The 20,279-nt window shown below is 39.8% G+C and overlaps 1 protein-coding gene across 1 annotated transcript in view; it reads left to right on the forward strand.

Moving 5' to 3' along the window:
* The window catches only part of LRP1B (LDL receptor related protein 1B), a 924,684-nt gene that overhangs the window by 896,276 nt on the left and 8,129 nt on the right, over positions 1-20,279 (forward strand). Inside the window, exons 83-84 of the mRNA XM_059704885.1 lie at positions 8,984-9,060; positions 19,629-19,719. Of these exons, the coding sequence (XP_059560868.1) occupies positions 8,984-9,060; positions 19,629-19,719 (168 nt within the window). The remainder of the gene's footprint in view (positions 1-8,983; positions 9,061-19,628; positions 19,720-20,279) is intronic.

A 20,279-nucleotide genomic window follows, 5' to 3' on the forward strand; every position in this document is an offset into this window, starting at 1 on the left:
AGGGTAATACCTAGTTATTGCCATATAAGAAGTAACAGTCTAATGTGCATAGAGAATGCTGAATAAATAGAAATTGCAGTACAATATTATATATGAAAAATACCAAATGAGTGAAATATAGAGTAAATTGTTTTGGGAGTTAAAATTGTATTGAGTAATGACAGATGAATTTATAAATGCTATGTCTTTAAAATTATGATGTGAGCCACATATGTTATTTTAAGTTTCCTAATGGCCACATTTTTAAAAAGTAAAAAAAAACAAAACAAAAAAGGATAAATTAATTTTAATAATATATTTTGTTTAGCCCAATTTATCCAAAATAGTATTATTTCAATATGCAATTAATATAAAATTATTGAGATATTAATAAAAAGATATATAAGACACATATACAGGATTTGGAATCAACACAAAATGTAAAGTTTATATCAAGAAGGATATTAACTTCCTTTAATGACATGTTCCTAACTTTCACTGCCAGAGAGAGAATATTAGGCATTACTGACCACAAGTCTGAGCCAATGTGTAAGTCTTACAACTTTACTTCTCAAAAAAAAAAGCATGTATTTCCTTTTGTTCAGACAAATTTTGACTTTCTTGTTAAGGGACTGGAATGAGAGAGTAAGAAGAAAAACTTATTCCTACTCTTGCATTGAATTAGAAGGATATGGCATTGCCAGAGATAACAATGATGAAATAATAACTCCTATTTTATTTCTACCACTTATTACTATGACCTTTCGGGAAAACCATTTTAACATACAGTAAATAATTCCAACTTTATACATTATTACAGAAGTTAAATAAGAGTATTTTTTGTATGAAAATACTTAGTATGGGATCTGGCACAAAATTCAGTATATGTAAATTAAATCTTATGCAAACTTTTCATCAAAGTTAGAGTTGAAATTTTTTGAGGCATCACACAAAAATTATGAATTATTATATACTAGGGGCCCGGTGCACGAAATTCGTGCACTGGGTGTGTGTGTGGGGGGGAGTGTCCCTCAGCCCAGCTTGCCCCCTCTCACATACTGGGAGCCCTCAGGCGTTGACCCCCATCACCCTCCAATCGCAGGATCAGCCCCTTGCCCAGGCCTGACGCCTCTGGCCTAGGCGTCCGGCCCGGGCAGCGGGGACCTGCAGTGGCAGCGGGGGGGCGTCGCGATTGCGCAGGCTCCGCCCCGCCCCTGCAGGTTGCCTCTGGCTGAGGCGTCCGGCTCGGGCAGCGGGGACCCACAGCTGCAGCGGCCCCCCGATCGTGGGCTCTGCTTTAGGCCCAGGCAAGGGGCCCCTAGCTCCCGGGACTGCCAGCTTCCACCGTGTCCAGCTCCCATCGCTGGCTCCACCCCTACTTCCTGCTATCACTGGCCAGGGCGGAAAAGGCGCCTGATTCGCCGATCATGGCTGGGGGGCAGGGCAAAGGCGGCCCCAGGGCTGCCTTTGCCCTGCCCCCCAGCTCTTAGCTCCCCCTGGGTTTCCAATCACTGTCAGTGGCAGGGGGCTTCTTCCTGCTTTCCCTTTCGCCTCCCTGCATTGTGCCTACATATGCAAATTAGCCGCCATCTTGTTGGCAGTTAACTGCCAATCATAGTTGGCAGTTAATTTGCATATAGCCCTGATTAGCCAATGAAAAGGGTAGCTCGTACGCCAATTACCATTTTTCTCTTTTATTAGTGTTGATGAAGTAATTGTTATCTCAAAAGGTAGAACAATAACATGAATTCTTGTTTTAAAGTAAAATTAATAAACAGGTAACTAAATATACAAATACCTGTTCAAAATGCAATGATTTTTTTTAACATGTTAGAATACTTCTATCTGCCAGGAGAGAGGGCAAAAATGGTGCTGGGGGCTACATCGAGTGTAGAGCTTCAAAATTAGGTCTTTTGTGTACAAAGAAATTGTGGCTCAATCCCAAAGGAGTAAAATTTTCAGAATTAATCAGAAAAATCATATTTTGCAAGTGACTTTTAATTTTCTAATTTTCTCCACCTAGTATATGAACATGCTATTTTATAAATCTGGTGCATAAAACACAATCATATTGTTTTTATTTATACTGAATGAAATTTTTGAAGCACCAAAATATGCACGGTACTACCAGTTTTCTAAGCATTCTTTAATCCCTGCATGCCATTTCCCCCCTCTGTGTAGAAAGAAAAGGGAATACTAAAGATATTTCTTCTGAAAATCTTCATCATCATGGTTAATAAGGGCAGCCTAGCACATATATATGAGGAGAAATTCAATTTTAGATTGCTTTAAAGTTCACTCTTGAATTTTACCTAGGTTAAAAGAGTTTCATGAGCTTTATATTTGATGAAAACAGGGAGCAAATATTAATCTTACTATTTTGAAGTCTTCCCAAAGCAGGCAACTCTAGACCACATTTCTACAAAATAACATGTGTATGTAGTCCAAGTAAGTTGATCATCATTACACTGAAAGGCAATACATAAGATTTCAAATACAACCTCAGTACTTTATATATCGTTTCAGTTTTCCTTGTACTAATCACTCTACTCTTTCAAAGCTATCATTATTTTGGACAGTGTAATTATATGTCTTATATTTATGCAATTAAATGTAAAAACTGTTCCTTTGTAAAGATTACATGTTGTTATATATGCCAAACTTATTTTGATATTCTAAAATGTTTATTGTGCTTCCTCGTAATATGTGTTACACAATTGCCTTTACACAACGATATTTCCCTGTGTCACAGAAAATTAGAATTGGAACAGATAATACTGTAAAATACAATAACCTCACAAACTGCTAAGAGACAGAATAGCCCAGCCCTGTGGCTCCGTGGTTGAGTGCTATTCCAGGCACCAGGAGTTTTCAGAATTCCTGGTCAGGGCACATGCCCAGGTTGAGGGCTCGATCCCCAGTAGGGGGCTTCCAGGAGGCAGCTGATCCCATGTTTCTCATCAATGTTTCTATCTCTCCCTCTCTCTTCCCCCCTCTGAAATCAATAAAAACAGCTTTTAAAAATGACATAATAAATTACCTAAGAATACATTTCATATAGTAACATTCAGTTGAGAATTGGTTACCTAAAATAAAAACTTACTCAGTTTTTTAAGTAGTATGTGAAGAACTTCTACTGATGTTATTTACTCTTTCACGCAATCATGCTAGATATGCATATCATTATTCCTGTCCTAATTTTTTTTTAATGATTGAATAATATTTGATATAAGGACAATGTCTGTGGGGATATAATTCTTAAAGTGTAATTTGTGAATTGCTTGCATTAGAGTCACTGTTAAAAATGCGTATTTCTGGCCACAACTCCAACGTGTTAAATGAAAATTTATGTATATGGGATTCCAGAATTTGAATTTAACAATTTTTTTCCATTTTGTTAATCATTAGTCTAATCTAGAAAATAAATAAAATACCATAAAATATAATTGAGAATATTTTATACATATAACTACAATGGAGTGGAAGAATATAGCTAAGAATATAATGTAACAGTAAACAACTTTAAAAAAAAAATGTCAAATGGCCTAGGAGAAAAGTGAAATATAATGTTAAATAAGGCAGCTATTGACTTCAAGAAACTGCTAGGAGAAATATTTTCATTTGATGATTAGAAGAAAGAAGAATAAACAATTGTTTAGGTAATTAGAATAAGAATCTAATTATTTATCTCTATTTCCCTAATCCAACAATACTTAGTTAAAACTCATGAAAGTAATTAAAAAGTTAAATAACTCAGAGTGGTTTGGTGACCAACACATAAAAAGAAGTGATTTTTCGTTGTCTCAAGGTGGAAAACAACTGTAGAAAAAGTTTAAAATAAACAATATACAGGTGTTAATGATGGTGAGGAAAAAAAAGTGGTTTTGTACAAGGGCCACGCAGGACTAACTTGAAGATAATAGTCCTAGGATGAATAGCAGGGAGGAGCACAGATTAAAGATGACCAAGGCATGGACTACGGATTTTGCTTGAGGAATAAGGAAAAAGAGACAGATGTCAGAGGTATTATAGTTGGCATGATTATGCGAATAATTCAGTGGGGGATTTGGACACATTTTGATGATCTGCACACATTCCAATTCTTAAATGCTTTGCCATTAATGTCTTTGGTCATTGCAATCTATTCAGAGTGTGAAGACATATGCATTTTTGTAAAAATGATAAAAATACTTGGTCTTAAATCAACCATTGGGAGAATTTGTGGAGCAACAAATGTCTTAACTAGGAATTTTGTAAAGCAGGCAACAGAAATAATGGTATCTATTTGATTTAATATCTCAAAGGATTTTTTTTTAATACTGGAACAAATGTAGAACAGTGTAATGTATCTTATCTTACCTTTGGCCATAAAGCCTATATAATCCTATATAATAAAAGGTTAATATGGAAATCGACAGAATGGCAGAATGACCATTCACTGTGACGTGTACTGACCACCAGGGGGCAGGTGCTCAATGCAGGAGCTGCCCCCTGGTGGTTGGTGCACTCCCACAGGGGGAGCACTGCTCAACCAGAAAATGGGCTCATGGCTGGTGAATGCAGCAGTAGTGGCAGGAGCCTGTCCCTCCGTAGCAGTTGGACATCCCCTGAAGGCTCCCAGACTGCGAGAAGATGCAGGCCAGGCTGAGGAACCCCCCCCCACCCCCCGCCTAGTGCATGAATTTCATGCACCAGGACTTGGTTATTTAATAAGGAGTATGGAGAACCTTACAAGGTCATCAACAGCTGATTAAAATGTATAACTGTTAATTATTTCTTCAGCACAATCTTTGAGAGTTATTTCCAGTATGAATAAGTAAAATATTTCCTGCAGTTTAGGGAATTTAAATGTGCCTCCATTTGAAAGATAGGAGCATTATGACTACTAACAGGTTCTTGCTTTTATCTCTTATGAATACAGTTCTGGGTCTAAGTTATGGGTAAAATAAGATATCAATCAACATTATCAAAAAATAAGAAATCAATCAACATTAACAAAATCCCAAAATTTGGAATAAGAATCATACTATCTTTATATTTTTGTTTAAAAATATCTCTCTGCTCTTTTGAAGTTCCAGTGGCATCCTATCTAATAAAAGAGAAACATGGTAATTAGCATACGTCCGCTACCCTTCCCATTGGCTATTCAGCGAGATATGCAAATTAACTGCCAGCCAAGATGGCCGCCGGAAGCCAGGCAGCTTGAAACTAACATGAGGCTTGCTTGCTTCAGTGACAGAGGAAACCAACGTTCCCTGCCTGCCTTGCCGGCCTCTGAACTGGCAGTTTGAAACATAGTTACAAATATAGAAGCTAAACAAAACCCCAGAAACCTGCTTTCAGTGAGCCGGGATCTCAGAGCTGGAGTTGATACAGTGTTTTGATTATAGAACCCAAACAAACCAGATACCTGCATTCAGCAGCAGAGGCCTCAGAGCTGAAGCCAGAGCTAAAGCTGGCCCAGAATAAAAAAAAGGAAAAAAAGGAGCAGTTGGGAGCTTCAGGCACCCGCCAGCCTGAAAACAGCCCTCAGCCCCTCACCCAGACTGGCCAGGCACCCCAGTGGGGACCCCCAACCTGAAGGTTGTGTGACCAGCTGCAAACAGCCATCATCCCCTCACCTAGGCTGGCCAGGCACCCCAGTGGGGACCCCCACCCTGATCCAGGACACCCTTCAGGGCAAACCAGCCGGCCCCCACTCGTGCACCAGGCCTCTATCCTATATAGTAAAAGGGTAATATGCCTCCCAGCACCGGGATCAGCGGAGCCTTGAGGCCTCCTGGCACTGGGATCAGCATGACAGGGGGCAGTGCCCAAACACCCTGATTGCCCTGTGGCTCTGTGTGTAACAGGGGGCGGGGCCACAACCTCCTTATCAGCCCTGCTCTTTTCATGAAAGGGGAAGGCGCCCCAACCCCCTGATCATCCCTGCTCTGTGCCTGATAGGGGGGAGCTCCCCAACCCCCTGATCGCCCTGCGGCTCTGTGTGTTATAGGGGACGGGGCCACAACCTCCCTATCCGCCCTGCTCTGTTCGTGACAGGGGAAGGCGACCCAACCCCCTGATCAGCCCTGCTCTGTGCCTGATAGGGGGGAGCTCTCCAACTCCCTGATTGCCCTGTGGCTCTCTGTGTGATAGGGTACAGGGTGAGGCGCCCCAACCCCTCCCCCCCACGGGCCCTGCTCTGTGTGTGACGGGGTAGAGCCATAACCCCCCCATCAGCCCTGCCCTGAGTGTGACAGTGGCAGCGCCCCAACACCCTGACCTGCCCTGCTCTGTGGGTGATAGAGGGCGATACCCCAACCCTCTGATCCGCCCTGCTCTGTGTGTGACAGGGGGCGGTGCCCCAACTCCCCTATCAGCTCTGCTCTGTGTGTGACAGGGGGTGGCGCCGCAACCTCCCCATCGACCCTGCCTTGAATTTGACAGGGGGCGATGCCCCAACCCCCCAATCAGCCCTACCCTGAGTGTGACTGAGGGTGGCACCACAACCTCCCAATCCGCCCTGCTCTGTACATGACAGGGGGCGGCGCCCCAACTCCCCAATCGGCCCTGCTCTGAGCCCGACCAGGGGCTGCACCTAGGGATTGGGCCTGCCCTCTGCCACCCAGGAGCTGGCCTAAGCCAGCAGGTCGTTATCTCCCGAGGGGTCCCAGACTGCGAGAGGGCACAGGCCGGGCTGAGGGACCCCTCCCACCGCGAGTGCACAAATTTTTGTGCACCGGGCCTCTAGTATACTTTATAACTTGCAAAAGTACTTAAAATGCATGATGTTTATATCAGAACAGAATCTGGTCAATTAGCATCTAATCTTCCAATTTCTGAGCATTTTCATTTTCTGACTTTCAAGCATCTTAGAGTAATGATGAGCCCCAAGGAGTTCTTTTTCTCTAGTAACATAGTTTATCTTAGGTCATTCCTCTGATTTAACATGAACTCTGCTTTCGGTGTTTTTCTTTTAATTAAAGAAGGTAGTATAAAGAGCAAATTTTGATATTTTAATCAGTAATCTATAATAATAAAAGCATAATATACTAATTAGACCGTACGATCTTCCTGATGAAGCTGGGGCTGTGAGGGCCGAGGCGGTCATGTGGTGGGCGTGGGCCAAGGCAGATGAGGCAGCTAATGCCATGGCAGGGGCCGAGCCCCTTACACAAATTTTGTACATCAGGCCTCTAGTTCAATATAATTGCACAAAAATAGCCTTGTACAACATCAGCAATATAAAACAATTACTAAAGCAATCAGCATTATTCTTTTAATCAGAGCTTTAAAACTTTCTCAGTGGTCCGTTAGGAAGATTTGACAAATATAAAGCAAAAAGAATTTTTCAATGATCAGAATTCACTCCAACAACGTATTTGCAAAGTCTTACTAAACATCTTATTGTAAATTATCTGTGGACTGTGTCAAGAATTTAAAACTGTGAAGAACTGGAACAAATTTCTCAATCATTCATCTGAAAAACCACAACTGAGAAAGAAAAGTGACTTTTTAAAATATTATGTTTTTATTGTGTCCACTTTATTATAATTCCTTGAAAAATGTGCTCATTTCATTGCCTCACTTTAGTAATATGGACAACGTCATAAGCGTGGCCTTAAAATTTATTTACCTACTTGAATGATTGACTTATAGTATGGTATATAATAAATGTGATGTGTAGGAAAAAATATATATGTATAAGCTTTTTAAAAAAAAATTGAACATAAGTTAGGATAATGTATGTGATAGCCTAACCATAATATAGTGATATTAACTTCCATTTAAATCATGCTTCATATTCATAGTTTGACAATATAATTATTCATCAAATAACTATGTTTAATAGTATTACTATTATTAATTATGCTAAAGTTAATATATGCATTTATGAAACAAATTTTAATTTTCATGATTTGAGGTTATCGGCAATAATGATTTTATGAAATATTGTCCTTGTATTCGAGCAGCCAGTATTGTCTTCTTGAATATCCCAAACAATGAACATGACATCACCAAAGCCTCGTTCCAAAAATAGCTTCAGCTATCTAAATTGGCTAGGACAGAACTGGTAGAGACCTGGAAATTGCAGTTATTTAGATTGGCCATTATGACCGGAAAGATATTCTTGGAATGGTTCTAGAAGATGTTCTTTTACTGTGTGCAACGATTGTTGATACGGTGCTTTTTTACTGTCATTTTGAATAAGATCTGAAGCCCATTAAATGGTTGCTCTGTGAATTTCCGCTGACAAATACAGGGAGGCATCTTGTGCATCTTAGCCAACAAGCATTGCTCAAAATAACTGAAACCGCTCTAGAATTTATTTGATGTAACCAGCTAATTATATGGTCATGATTTATGTTTAAATAATGGATTTTAATCCTATCTATTATTTTAATTCTCTGCTAGACTTCTAATCATAGTGTCAGGATGCCTATGTAAGGAAGACAATAAAAACATGGGCACATTCTTTATATTGTAATAGAAGTATGATGGTCACAGAAGTGTGATTTTTAAATGAGAAAACACTCTATTTTCCTATATCTGCTTAAGAGAGTAAACATGCTGCAGCTTCAGTGATAGCTAGTTCCACTTTGGACTCAGAACAACCAGAAAAAAAAAAAACTTTTTCAATCACAGAAATTTAATAAAGGAGGATTTATTTGACAGGCAAGCTCAATTTTTATATTGGCTACTTATAATTTTCAGTATTTCTCAAATTAATTCCCAAATTTTAATTAAGATTTCCATTTTGCTATAAAATATGACCATTTTTAGGTTAGCATAAAATAAAGAAAAATGGCTATAAAACCAAACTTTATAAAGTATTTAAACTGGTGAAGTCCAACTGAAGTTACCTTCAGCATACTGACAATATACAGGAAATTAGCAGATGTCTCTCCCTAATATCCATTAATTTGTGATGGCTGGCTCCTCCATTCCATTTGGTTGAAGTTACTAAATTAGCAGACTTGTAGGTTGTTATTCACTGATTTTTTTTTTCCAATATTTCTAGATGCTCCACCAACTGGTCAGGCACACAATGTGAGAGGCAAGCCCCAAAGAGCAGCAAGTCTGATCATATCAGCACAAGTAAGTGCCTCAGATTCATATCTTGAGTGTTTTAGTATATAAATCATTTTTGATGCCTTTGTAAGGGGAGTTCAGTCTTTTATGAAGGTTTGCAGAAGATCCTCTGTTATCCCGGTTCTTTTTTGAAGATGAAGCTCTGAGTTCTCACCTGATGACAGGATCCAACATTTATGTGCCCTTTCTCCCTCTCTCTATTTCTCTCTCTAAAATATGTATTGTTGAAAGTATTGCAGATTTCCTCTTTTTTCCCCCATTAACTTTTCCTAGCCCACACCTGAACCCAAGCCTTCACCATACTCTTGTCTGTGTCTATGGGTTATGCATATCCTATCTAATAATAGAGAAACATGGTAATTAACCATAACTTCGTTACCCTTCCCATTGGCTAGTCAGCGAGATATGCAAATTAACTGCCAACCAAGATGGCGGCCGGCAGCCAGGCAGCTGAAGTGAACAGGAGGCTTGCTTGCTCCAGTGATGGAGGAAGCCAAGGTTCCCCACCTGCTGCTGCTGGGCTCTGAGCTTGCACTCTAAGCAACAATGTTGCAATTATAGAACCTAAACAAACCCCAGAAACCTGCTTTCAGCTGTCAGAGCTGGAGCAAGCAGGACCGCAACAGTATTACAATTATAGAACCCAAACAAACCCAGAGACCTGCTTTCAGCAGCCGAGGTCTCAGAGCTGGAGCCAAGCCTCAAAGCTAAAGCCAGCTCTCAGCTCCAGTGACAGCTATAGAAGGTAAATAAATCCCAGAATTAAAAAAAAAAAGAAAAAAGGAGAGGTTGGGAGCTTCAGTCACCCGCCAGCCTGAAAATGGCCCTCAGCCCCTCACCCAGACTGGCCAGGCACCCCACTGGGGACCCCCACCCTGAAGGGGGTGTGACCAGCTGCAAACAGCCATCATCCCCTCATCCAGGCTGGCCAGGCACCCAAGCGGGACCCCCACCCTGATCCGGATCACCCTTCAGGGCAAACCAGCCGGCCTCCACCCATGCACCAGGCCTCTACCCTATATAGTAAAAGGGTAATATGAAAACTGACCCTAACAGCAGAAAGACTGGGAATGATTGGTCACTATGAAACACAGTGACCACCAGGGGGCAGACGGTCAATGCAGGAGCTGCCCTCTGGTGGTCAGGGCGCTCTCGCATGGGAGGAGCTCTGCTCAGCCACAAGCCAGGCTGATGACTGCCAGTACAGCGGAGGTGGTGGGAGCCTCTCCTGCCTCCTCAGCAGCGCTAAGGATATCCGACTGCAGTTTAGGCCTGCTCCCTGCTGGCAAGTGGACATCCCCCGAGGGCTACCATGCTGCCAGAGGGCTGTCTGACTGCGATCTTAAGCCCAATCCCCTGGGGAGCGGGCCTAAGCCAGCAGGTGGTTACCCCCTGAGGGGTCCCAGACTGAGAGGGCATAGGCCGGGCTGAGGGACTTCCCCCTCTCCACCCCCTCAAGTGCACAAATTTTTGTGCACTTGGCCTCTAGTATATATATATATATATATATATATATATATATATATATATATATATATATATATAAGCCTAAGTGACTGGAACAACCAGAATGACCAGAACAACTGGAACAACTGTTGCTATGACATGCACTGACCACCAGGGGGCAGATGCTCAACACAGGATCTGCCCCCTGGTGGTCAGTGCACTCCCACAGCCAACCTCCCCCTGGCCGCCCAACCTCCTGTGGTCCCTACCCCCCAGCCAGCAGGCCCCAATCACCGGATCAGGGGCAGGCCCTGGGCTGGGTGGTGGCAGGAGTGGCCCCTTTCTCAGGGAGGCCGAGGGCCAGCTCCCTCCTTGGGGCTGGTGGCCAACCTCCTGTGCCCCATCCATCCTCCCTGCCAGCAGCCCCAATCAGCCTGCTGCCCATCCGCCACAGTGGAAGCACGCAGGTGAAAGGAGGAGGAGGGGGCGAGGCAGGGTACCGCTCAGTGTCAGGGTGCTGACAATGGCAGCATCGGCGTCCAGCATCCGATCCTTCCATGCCCAACCAGTCGACTCACCTCCTTGGCCCTGATCGCCGGTCAGGCCTAGGGACCCCACCCGTGCATGAATTTTGTGCACTGGGCCTCTAGTCTACATTTAAGTCTTTGGTTAATCTCTTCCACCCACCTACCCACCCCTGCCTTCCCGCTGAGATTCCGCAGTCTGTTCCATGCTTCTTTGTCTCTGGATCTATGCTGTCTTTTAGGCAGTGAGAGTTCATCTGAAACCTCAGCACTTTTCTTGATGCACACCTGCAAATCTAGCATAAGCTTTTCTTAGGAAATGGACTTGAGCTACAGGGGCTACCTGTATCACATGGACATGAAAATGCTCAAGGAAGAAAAATAACTTCATGTTTTAATTAGAGCAAACTGTATTTTCTTAAAATGCTTTTCAATGTGTTGTAGAAAAATGGATTTGACTGGCTAGTCTTAAAGAGAAGTATATTAATAGCAATTCTTAAGAGTTATAATTGGTTTATTGCTTGTCTTTAAAATGCTGGTTTAGAAGTGTATTAAAATATAGTGTAACATTTTACAACTCTTTTTTGTGTTGCTCTGGTCTTAAGACTGGTGTCTCATATAACAATCCATCTAATCATCATTGTGCATCTGTTTTCCAACAACTTTAAATGACTTTATAAACATTTCAAAATAAAAGTATGAAATAAAATTTCTTAATTTACTCACATATAGTTATTAATTTGAGCATGAGTGGAGACCTTTTGAAAAGTCTGTACTATCCATCAATTGAGTAAATATTTTCTTGATGAGGAAAAATTACATCCCCGATTGATGAATGCTTACTTTAGCAATTTTTCTCTAGTTCTTTACTGCTGATGATAAAGCTTTCATGAAAACAAACAAAAACTTAATCCAGAGTTTGTGGAAAATGAAAGACACTATCAAAGTCAAAGTATACAAATTTTGATACCCTAGAGCAGGCTTCTAGGACCATTGTTCAAAGACAGAATTTAGAGATTAACTTGGACTAATAAACATGAGCATCTTTTAAAAATGGCACATAGATCTAGAATAAATAACCTAGGCATGAATTTTTGAATTTGGAGAGACGAGGTGACTGATCTTTGCTCATGAAGCATTGGGGTTTATCCTAGACTTTGTGTGCTGTCCTTAGAAAAGGGAAGGGAGAAGACATTAGGAAAGCTATGGGCACATAATTATAGGAATGGAGCACTAGGATTTGAGGAATTGGTTTGTAAAAGGTAGGGAGGTGGAAAAATACACCTTGACTAATTCTCTATTGCAAAAGGATAGGGAAAGAAATAGAAAATAAAGATTCTTCCTCTCTCTTCCCAGGAACTAAGGCTCATGCTAATATTACTAAAAATAATTCTGGAAGCATACTAATTGGCATATGACTTTGTGATCTAATTGCAAAACTCAACCAGTATTAAGAGCATTTTAAAATAAAGAATGCATTTTAAATTACCAATCTGTAGAACACACTGGATTTGTAAGTTGAAAATAATGACAAGATATTTCAGCATTTATGTCATGGTGATTTCTCAATTACCTAAGATAAGTGGGGTACTACACCTTTAGAAAGTCAAAAAACTTAAATACTGATAAAACTCTCTGAAAAGAAAGAAGGAAGGAAGGAAGGAAGGAAGGAAGGAAGGAAGGAAGGAAGGAAGGAAGGAAGGAAGGAAGGAAGGAAGGAAGGAAGGGAGAATAATGTCAATTGAATTTCAATTTTTATATAAGGTCCATTCAAACGGAAACATTTGGTGTTTGGAAAATGGTATGGAGGCCCTAGCTGGTTTTGCTCAGTGGCTAGAGCATCAGCCTGCTGACTGAAGGGTCCCAGGTTCGATTCTGGTCAAGGGCACATGCCTGGGTTGTGAGCTCCATTCCCAGTGAGAGGAGTGCAAGAGGCAGCCAACCAATGATTCTCTGTCATTATTGATGTTTCTCTCTCTTTCTCCCTCTCCCTTCCTCTCTGAAATCAATAAAAATAGACACACACACACACACCAAAAAAAAAAAAATGGTATGGAGGAGTGGTGTGCCAGATATATATATATATTTTTTTTTATTGGAGGGCGATGTTTCTAACTGTTTGCATGGGCAATAAGCTGCCTTATAAGGGGATGCCTCTAATTACAAGTAACAGTGCTAATTCACAGAACATGGAATAGGAGGAGGAGTTGCAAGAAGTTGTAAACCTTTTCCCAAAGATTCTGACTCCCTTCATTCGCGGACTAAGGTCATTGAATTTAATGGAAACATCAATGCACATTGAAAGGCTTATTAGCTATGTAAATGTCATATTATCTCAGAGATGAGCAAAGTTGGCCAAATAATGACTCTATTAGAAAGTACTTACCATCAGACATTTACACTGTGAGAAACTTGCCTCTGTAAGTCTCAAAGGAGATACTTAAACTGACCTTCCTAAGGTAGGAGGGTCATTTTTATTCTGTAGTGAGCACAGTGGTTTTGAATGGTTGTGAAATGCTCCCTGAACTCGGGCAGGAGTCATTTGCCCATAAGAAAGATGGCTACTTTAGGGTATGTTTTTAAATCTGCGTTTCTGCTTACAGTGAAGGATCCCATGATCATTGGACCTTGGAGTAATTGAGAATACACTGCCTCTGTCGGCCTAACTACTGCCAACTGGCACGCAGATTGACCTTTCTAATTGATGCACAGCTTTCTTAATCACCTCTGAGTAGTCACACTGATGTTTTCTGGCCGTTACTGTTAAAGTATCTAAAACTTAGCTCATGGAATTAAGCAGAGCTAGTATCCTACGGCTGCTTAGGTTCCACTTGAAAAAGCTCATCTGACTCTTCTGGAGTTATTTTGAAGAATATTAAACTAAGGATGATAAAATATTCATTATATATCCCTATTTTAATTTTACAAGTTTGAAAGGATTAGATATCCAATGTTTGATTTATGCTATTTGTATATGCTAAAATTAAGGAATATAAAACTATACTCAGCATTTGTGGGGCATTGGAGAAGTATTTTACTCTAGTGACAACAGAAATATATCCATTAGGGATTGTGTCTCCTCTTTTCTTACTTTGCCCTTATCTCTTCTATACCATCATGTTTTAAAACAGAAAGGAAATTATATGATAACAAGGAATCATGAAATTGCAAGTATATAGAGAGAACTGAAAAGTGCAACAAAATAATGCTTTTGTCCTAATTCTTCACAAGCAAATATTTGTCAAGCCTCTAGGTGCCAAGTACGGTACTAGATCTCAGAGATAGGTCAATGGGTAAGACAGACAGAGCCTCTTCTCATGAAGCTGAGGTTCTAGAGGGCAGACAGCCATAAACCACAGAAGGAGACAAATAAGTAAGCATGTACGTGTGTAAAATAAGGGTGAGTTTGTATTGATTCTATGATGGAAGCCAAAGAGAACCAAATATAGAGAATGGCAGGGGAGAAGTGAGGTCAGAAGTCACTTCCCTGAGATGATGATAATTAAACTGAAACTTGAAGGATTAAAAAGAAGAGAGGCTCATGGTGTTTCAAACCCTTGGAAGAGCAGGTATAAAAACCCTGGAGCGGGAAAGAGACACATTCAAGAGGTTGATAGAATACCAGTATTCTGGTATCAAAAGGACAGCAGTACACTGGGCCTCTAATTTATACATATATATAAATGTAAACTTAAGAGAAAATATAGCAACATATCAAAAGTGGTATAATTTACATTTATATCTTCTATGATATATGCAACCAATAAGCAAAAGTTTCTCTTGCTTTGAGCTCCATAATGCAATTCTTCTGGTTTCCCTCCTACCCGTCTTAAAGCAGCAATGTTTTCTTAGTGAGATGCTGTTTTTCTCTCCTTCTGGTTAACTTACTCTCGTCTTATCATTATTTATACTCTTTCTTGGCAATCACTAATTACTGACTCAGTTATTAACTTTATGCTGATTACCACTAAATTACTATCCTCAATCCTGGCTTTTTTACTGAATTTGAGACATATATCCCACTGCACATTGCTATCTGTATCTGTATCTATATCTATATCTATATCTATCTATATTCCACAGGAATTTTAGCCTCCATATATCCCAAAATAATCTCATCACCTTCCTCCACTCAACCAGACAATTCATGCACCTTGTTTTGCCTTCCTATATATATGAATGGCTTATAAAAAAATCTATCCAGTTTCCCAGGCAACACTTAAGTGTTGCTCTTAATGTTTCTTCTCTCTAAAGTCAAGTCAAACAATATATCCAGTAGACATTAGTTCCTAAGTGTTCTTCAACCTCACCCCTTTTTAAAAAAATATTATTTTTTTATTGATTTCAGAGAGGAAGGGAGAGGGAGAGAGAGATAGAAACATCAATGAGAGAGAACCATTGATTAGCTCCCTCCTGCATGCCACCCACTGGAGTTGGAGCTGGCAACCCAGGCATGTGCCCTTGACTGGAATCGAACCTGGGACCCTTCAGTCCTCAGGCCGATGCTCTATCCGCTGAGCCAAACCAGCTGCTAGGGCCTCACCCCTTTTTTAAGCAGTACATTGCCCGGCTCATTGACAAGGCTTACATAGCCCTTCAGCACACCCCTTTGCTGTCCTCTATGGCCGCCATCTTCCACCACTCTCTATTTTGCACTTCCGCCAGTCTGTTGTTCTGTAATCTTTCCTCCTCCAGGCCTCCACATTTCTCTTCCTAGATTAATTCAGTATCTCCTCCTCCCATTGACCTGCATTCTCTCCCATGAGACTAAAGAGGACTCACTCACAGGTCGCAAAGGCACACCAGTCCTCCTCTATCCTGGATCTGGTTGGATACTCCTTTATATTTCCGGAGCAATGCAGACTTTCCCCAGGGAAGCACTTACCACACCCTGTTAAATAAGCACACTTCTTTGTCATCTTCTAAACTGTATCAAACAATGTGAGAGCAGGGACATTCGTATCCCCAGTGCAAAGCAGAGTGCGCGCTGAGTGTGTGGGACATAGCAACTGTTAAAATATATTTACTACAATAAGAACCGAATGTACAGTCCCTATGATATCCTAGGGACTGTGCTATCTGCAAAACAAAGAGAGATAAACAGTTTAAACCCTCAAATTATAAGGAAACTGGTTTCTACAATATATTGTAAAACGTGCAAAAGAGGCATACACAGAATTCTGTGGCAATTTATTTTAATGAATTAATAAACCTGTATATAGCATTTTCTATGTATTAAACATAATCCTATTTACACGAATGACTATGAGGTAGCTATTAATGATGACACTCTTTTTTTTTTTTAAATATATTTTATTGATTTTTTACAGAGAGGGAGGGAGAGAGATAGAGAGTTAGAAACATCGATGAGAGAGAAACATCGATCAGCTGCCTCCTGCACATCTCCCACTGGGGATATGCCCGCAACCCACGTACATGCCCTTGACCGGAATCGAACCTGGGACCCCTCAGTCCGCAGGCCGACGCTCTATCCACTGAGCCAAACCGGTTTCGGCAATGATGACACTCTTGGTAGATGTGTGTAAACTGAGGAAAAGATAAATAATCTTCCCAATGTCATGTTGTTAGTAATGCAAGGTGTGACCAGAGGTAGCCTGGCTCCAGAATTTATTATCTCAGCTGCCATGCTGTGTGTCTCTCTCGGGGAAGGTGTCTCTACAACATAACAATTTAATAATGCAGGGTTTTTTTTTTTCTAATAGAAAAGTATTGGATGATGAGGCTTCAGACCAATGTGGCCAAGAAAGACTTGCTCTATTTTACATGAGAAGGTCTTTGAGGTATCCCCTTAACCCTTAATAAGTATAGAATGTGCTTTTAAAAAATAATTTTAGAAAAATCCACCAATAATGTACTATTTAAAAATCTCCTGAAATACGAATTATCATATGTAGCATTATGACATTTACTGCTATATATTCTACCTAAAAATATATACCTAATTTGATATATATCTATCTTATAATTCCAAAAATACATGTGGTTGCCAACTGTTTCCATCAATATCAACTATTTTACATTTTTATACATTGCCAAACTGCTACCTTGCATTATTTATTGGCTACATTAAGCATTATTGCAGTCACTTCGCTTGGTTATATAAATACATTAGAAATCCAGGCCTTTAAACGAAGTGCTGTAATGTAAGGGGTTGGATCTGCCATCTGTGATGGGAGAAAGAAGAAAAAGTTATTTGTTTGCCAGCATGCATAATTAACAGTTCTACCTCAAAGGAATAAAAAAACCCTATGTAGACAAATATCCAATTTTCTAAATAACATACAATTTGCATTGAAGGGAACGTAACTTTATATACCTTAAAACAATTATTGGTACGTTTAATACATGTCAATATATTACAAATTTTAGCAGGAAAAAAAGATAAGTAATGAAGTAAGGCTATTTATAAAGTCATGATCAATCAGTTAAAGTCATTGTTTATGAAGAAACCAGCTGTTCACTGGCATTTACAATTTGTGAACAAATGTTAATTGCTATCCAATCTGCCAGATTCTCTACTTTTACTAATTACTAATAAGTTACACATTGATATAAAGTTCACTTTCCCAAATCCAAGTTTACTTTCCCAAAACCATATAATATTAAACTCATTGAGCTGTATAGTCCTGGTAACAACGTGAAAAAATAAAATGAGTTTTGCATTCTATAAACTGACTCAAGAAGGCAAGCCATGTTTATTGTTTCTTTGTTTTGCATGGAAGAGATAGTTATTTGGTTATTTTAGTCAAATTATTTTTGAAGGTTCAAATTAAAATATTCTCTTATACATGACATCTCCTTAATGAAGACATTTTGGTATTTTGGTAAGGAATCTCCACATGAGCTATGGCACACAGATACTTTCTGGCTATAGCTATTAAAACGCATCTATATTTCTATTTTAAAGTCCCTAAGCAGCTGCTTACTGTGCTTAGTATTACAATTCATTTCTGCCACAGTATTTTTACACAAATGTCCTTAAAAAGCAAATTCAAATATTTAATATTTCTTGAAGTTTTATTCCTGAACCATTCAAGATCCCCACATAACATTTCAATTAGCTTTTGCATTGCTGGTTTGGTTCTTCCTTTAACCAGTGACTAGGCTGCCTTGACTGAATCAACCAGATGCTAGTCCAGATAAATGAAGCCTTTGTCTCATGGGCAGTAGACATTTGTCTGTGGAAAGTTAATGTTAGGTACTGGGTAGAGCTACTTAATACTCTCCTGTTGTCAGCAACACTTGCATTCAGCTTTCTGCCTGCATAAGTGACATAAAACCCCAGGCATATCCTCCTGTGGATCACAGCATCACCAAGATTGACTCCTTCATGAAAAGAAAAAAAAAAAAGGTTGCTCTTATTGCTAACCTAGAAATAGAGGGCAGAGGTTCTCTGTTTTGCTTCTCCCCTATGCTCAGATGCATAAAAACTAACACTCAGTTTCTCAGATCACTTTTGAAGACCTATTTCATAGATCTTTTATTCCAGCTTGTAGATCAGTGATTCAATCTAAGATCATTCTTGTTAGTACATGATAAGTGGCACATTGCCCTGGCCAGTGTTTCGGTGTTCCTAGAGCGTCAGCCTGTATACAGAAGGGTCTCAGGTTCAGTTCCCAGTCAAGGGCACATACCTTGCAAGTTTGATCCCTACCCTGGTCAAGATGCAATCAATCCATGTGAATCTCATACTGATTTTTCTCTCTCTCTTTCTCTATCTCTCGCGCGCTCTCTTCCCCCCTCTCCCTGCCTCCCTCCCTTCCACTCTAAGCCAAATTTGCAACATAAGCCAAATCTCCCAGATATGTTCAATTTGAACTATTCTGGAACTTGAGGAAGAGAATCCCCCTTGTCCCCTATTTTGTTGAATTAAGCTAACAGACCTCATGTAGGACTTCTCATCAGTTTTATTGATGAAGAGCATAAACCTCGAAAACATTTTTAATTGACTTTATGTTTAATATCATATTTTAAGATACTTTTATATATCATTTGATATTCCAATGGCTAAATAGTATTCAATGTGTCAAGCCTCAGATTTTAAATTACTCATTTAAGGTCTCACTTTGCATAAGTTGTGGAACTGATACTTAGGCCTATATCCATCCAATGTTAACACTGATGTCCCTTTTGTTTGGCCAGGCTACCATCTGATTTGTCACATGTACTCCTGGCCAGAGAGTATTTATAGATAGAGGAACAAAACTAAGGGTGGTAGTATGGCCAGTGAAATTGTGTAAATATGTAATTTACAAGGAGGTACCAGCATGTACTTACATCATTGCAAGTGATGTGTGTGCTGGGGTTCAGACTCAGACTGACAAAGCAGTCAGCATTTCCAACAGCAGGATACCTCACTGCAGCATACTAGTGAACGATATCTGAAGAAACAGTTCCAGCAGATCAAGTATTTCATAGGAGAGTGATGTTTCACAATGTACTTCTTGAACGAGGAACATAACATTTGGCCTAGGCTTCACTTTTATGATGTCAGTGGTCAAATGATTAGGTGCAATGCAGTGTTCAATTGTATCCATCATTATTTTACTGACGTGCTTATGTACTCATTCATTTCTCTTTCAGGAAGCATTGCCATCATCGTGCCTCTGGTGCTCCTGGTGACTTTGATAACCACCTTAGTAATTGGGTTAGTGCTTTGTAAAAGGAAAAGAAGGTACGGTGCGATGTTCTAGACTAAGCAGTTAACAAATAAATTGCACAAATAGTTACTGAAGCATAGACAATGTTTTACTTCGTTAAAACATAAATTATTTTAACTGAAATTCTGTTTTCAAACAATTTTATCCCTTTATTTCATTTTGAGTGGTTATAATTCAGACAACCCTTCTCCCGTGTAATACTGAGGAAATGTCTCTATTCATATATTCTAATAAAATTAACAAGGGGAAATATTAATTAAAACTTTAGTAGATTTTACATATGTGGTAGTTTTTCCTTGAAAACTCAAGAGTCTTTGAAAAGGTTCATATTATATTATGAAAGATTAGTAATGTGAATACAATGATACTGAATATGTATTATATATCAGAAATGGTTCCTTTGTTTATTTTATATATTACTGGAAGTGTCATTTTAATATATATGAATAATGCAGTTATAAAAATCCAGGAGTGGGTTGTCTGTGGTTATCATCACAAACCAAGAGTGTGTGAGGCAGCTTTTGAATTATGTAAAAGAGGCTTTTTAGCCATGTGATTTTTGGGGATTGAAGGT

Source organism: Myotis daubentonii, chromosome 7, assembly GCF_963259705.1.
Source record: "Myotis daubentonii chromosome 7, mMyoDau2.1, whole genome shotgun sequence".
Lineage (NCBI taxonomy): Eukaryota > Metazoa > Chordata > Mammalia > Chiroptera > Vespertilionidae > Myotis > Myotis daubentonii.